Source organism: Sinocyclocheilus rhinocerous, unplaced genomic scaffold (genome assembly GCF_001515625.1).
Source record: "Sinocyclocheilus rhinocerous isolate Xijiao unplaced genomic scaffold, SAMN03320098_v1.1 scaffold1862, whole genome shotgun sequence".
Taxonomy (NCBI): domain Eukaryota; kingdom Metazoa; phylum Chordata; class Actinopteri; order Cypriniformes; family Cyprinidae; genus Sinocyclocheilus; species Sinocyclocheilus rhinocerous.
The window spans coordinates 345,219-347,732 of NW_015653470.1; the positions used below are offsets into that span (position 1 = coordinate 345,219).

The following is a 2,514-nucleotide window of genomic DNA, read 5'->3' on the forward strand; positions in this document are numbered from 1 at the left end:
ATTTGTTTTCGGATTTGTCATTGTGTTTTCTGACTTGTTATAATGTTTTCTGAATTGTAGTTGTGCTTTCTGAATTGTTATTTTGTTTAACAATTTAATTTGCGTTTGTAATTTGTTATTTTGTTTTCAGAATTGTGATTTGTTTTGCACTTCTCGGCCACCGTACTTAAGCCTTGTCTGTGAAACCGGGGGATTGTTTACTTATCTCATAGTTATGACTTAGTATTTCATAACTTTGACTTTTATGTCATAATTATGATTTACTATTGTCATACATTTTTACTTTTATGTCATAATTATGACTATTTATCTCATAGTTATGAATTGTGACAATTTAGACTTTCCATTTCATAATTATGACTTGTCATTTTTTTTTACTTTTATGACATAATTATTACTATTTATCTCATAGTTGACTGTCATAATTTCAACTTTCTATCTAATAATTGACTTAGCATGTCATATTTTTTTACTTTTATGTCATAGTTATAACTTTATCTCATAGTTGACTTTGTATTTCATAATTTTGACTTTTATGTCATAGTTATGACTATTTATCTCATAGTTGACTTTGTATTTCATAATTTTGACTTTTATGTCATAGTTATGACTATTTATCTCATAGTTGACTTTGTTTCATAATTTTGGATTTTTGTCATAATTATGACTATTTATATCAGTTGGCTTTGTATTTAATAAGTTAACTTATTGTTTACTTATTTATCTCATAGTTATGACTTAGCATTTCATAACTTTGACTTTTATGTCATAATTATGACTTACTATTGTCTTAAATTTTTACTTTTATGTCATAATTATTACTATTTATCTCATAGTTGACTTAGTGGTTCATAATTTAGAATTTTGTATTATAATTATGACTATTTATCTCATCGTTTACTTCATATTTCATAAGTAAACTTATTGTTTACTTATTTATCTCTTAAATAATAAGACTTAGTATTTAGTATGTCATAACTATGACTTACTATTGTCATTCATTTTTTTCTCATAGTTGACTTAGCATTTCATACTTTTGAGTTTATCTCATAGTCATGACTTAGTGCATAATTAATTTTTTTTGTCATAATTATGACTATTTATCTCATAGTTATGATTTAGTATGTGATAATTTAGACTTTCCATTTCATAATTATGACAGTATGTAATTTTTATACTTTTATGTCATAATTATTACTATTTATCTCATAGTTGACTGTCATAATTTCAACTTTCTATCTCATAATTATGACTTCGCATGTCTTATTTTTTACTTTTATGTCACAATTATTACTCAGTTGACTTAGTATTTCATATTTTTGACTTGTCATAATTACAAGTAATCTCATAGTTGACTTGCTATGTTATAGTTTTGACTTTCTGGCTCATAGACTTATGTTATAATTTTATCCCATAATTATGACTATTTATCTCACAATTATGACTTCTTATTTCCTAATTTAGAAGTGTTTATGTCAAGACATGTTGGAATATGTGTTCCACATGTTAGAATAACACACAGTAAAGTTGTGAAACTCTGAAATAACAGTCAGAAGTCTGGGAATTATGTAGTGATCAAACTCTAATATTTGAGCTTCTTCTTTGTTTAGACTCCAGCTCTGCTCAATCTGGACATTACAAAAATGTTTGCAATTCATTTATATTTGTCTACAAAACTACTGCTCAAAATCAAAAGGGTTTCAAGATCATGAGAAAATAAATAAATCCAGTTCGGTGTCCAAACTTGGACTGGTAATATATCTTCATTTCTGCAGTAAACATGTCTTTTGTGATTTCTAGATGGATCCACAGACAAAGACTATTAGTAGGACGTCTTGTTTTGATATTATAAATATCACAGACCCGCTTCATCACCCTGTTGATGGCCGCTTCCTCCGTCTCCTCATCACTGTCAGGCTGCTGGAAATCTGACAGTCTGACTGAACAAACACACAGAAACACTGTTGTATTATGCATCTATTTAAAGGTAACATGAAGCATCATTCACAATGCATTTATATTATGTACAACCTAACAGTAGAACAAAAGATTTGATTTCATATATTAAAGATTTGATTGCCTTTCCATTTCTGCTGTAGAAATCAAGGCTGCATTTTGCAAGGAAACGTAGCGCAATACAATACAGTACAAAGGCAGAGAAAGCTTTGCACTAATGCATACACTAATGAACTGTACACAGTAAGAACCAAGAACATGTATGTAACATGACCCTATATATATATATTCTTAATGCTATTGGTTTTACTGTGAATGATTCATCCATGCATTATAATTTTTTACTTTAAATTCTTAATATTTATGGTAACTCTTTACAATAAGGTTCCATTAGTTAATGTATTAACTAACATGAACGAACCATGAACAGTACATTTATTACAGTATTTATTCATCTTTGTTAGTTAAGGAAAATACAGTTGTTCATGTTAATTCACAGTGCATTAACGAATGTTAAGAAGCACAACTTTTGATTTTAATAATGCATTAATAAATGTT

At 27.7% G+C, this 2,514-nt stretch overlaps 1 protein-coding gene across 1 annotated transcript in view; it reads right to left on the bottom strand.

Annotated features, from left to right (window-relative positions):
- The window catches only part of LOC107716046 (abscission/NoCut checkpoint regulator-like), a 13,457-nt gene that overhangs the window by 3,771 nt on the left and 7,172 nt on the right, over nt 1-2,514 (bottom strand). Inside the window, exon 7 of the mRNA XM_016522366.1 lies at nt 1,864-1,961. Coding sequence (XP_016377852.1) covers nt 1,864-1,961 — 98 coding nt within the window. The remainder of the gene's footprint in view (nt 1-1,863; nt 1,962-2,514) is intronic.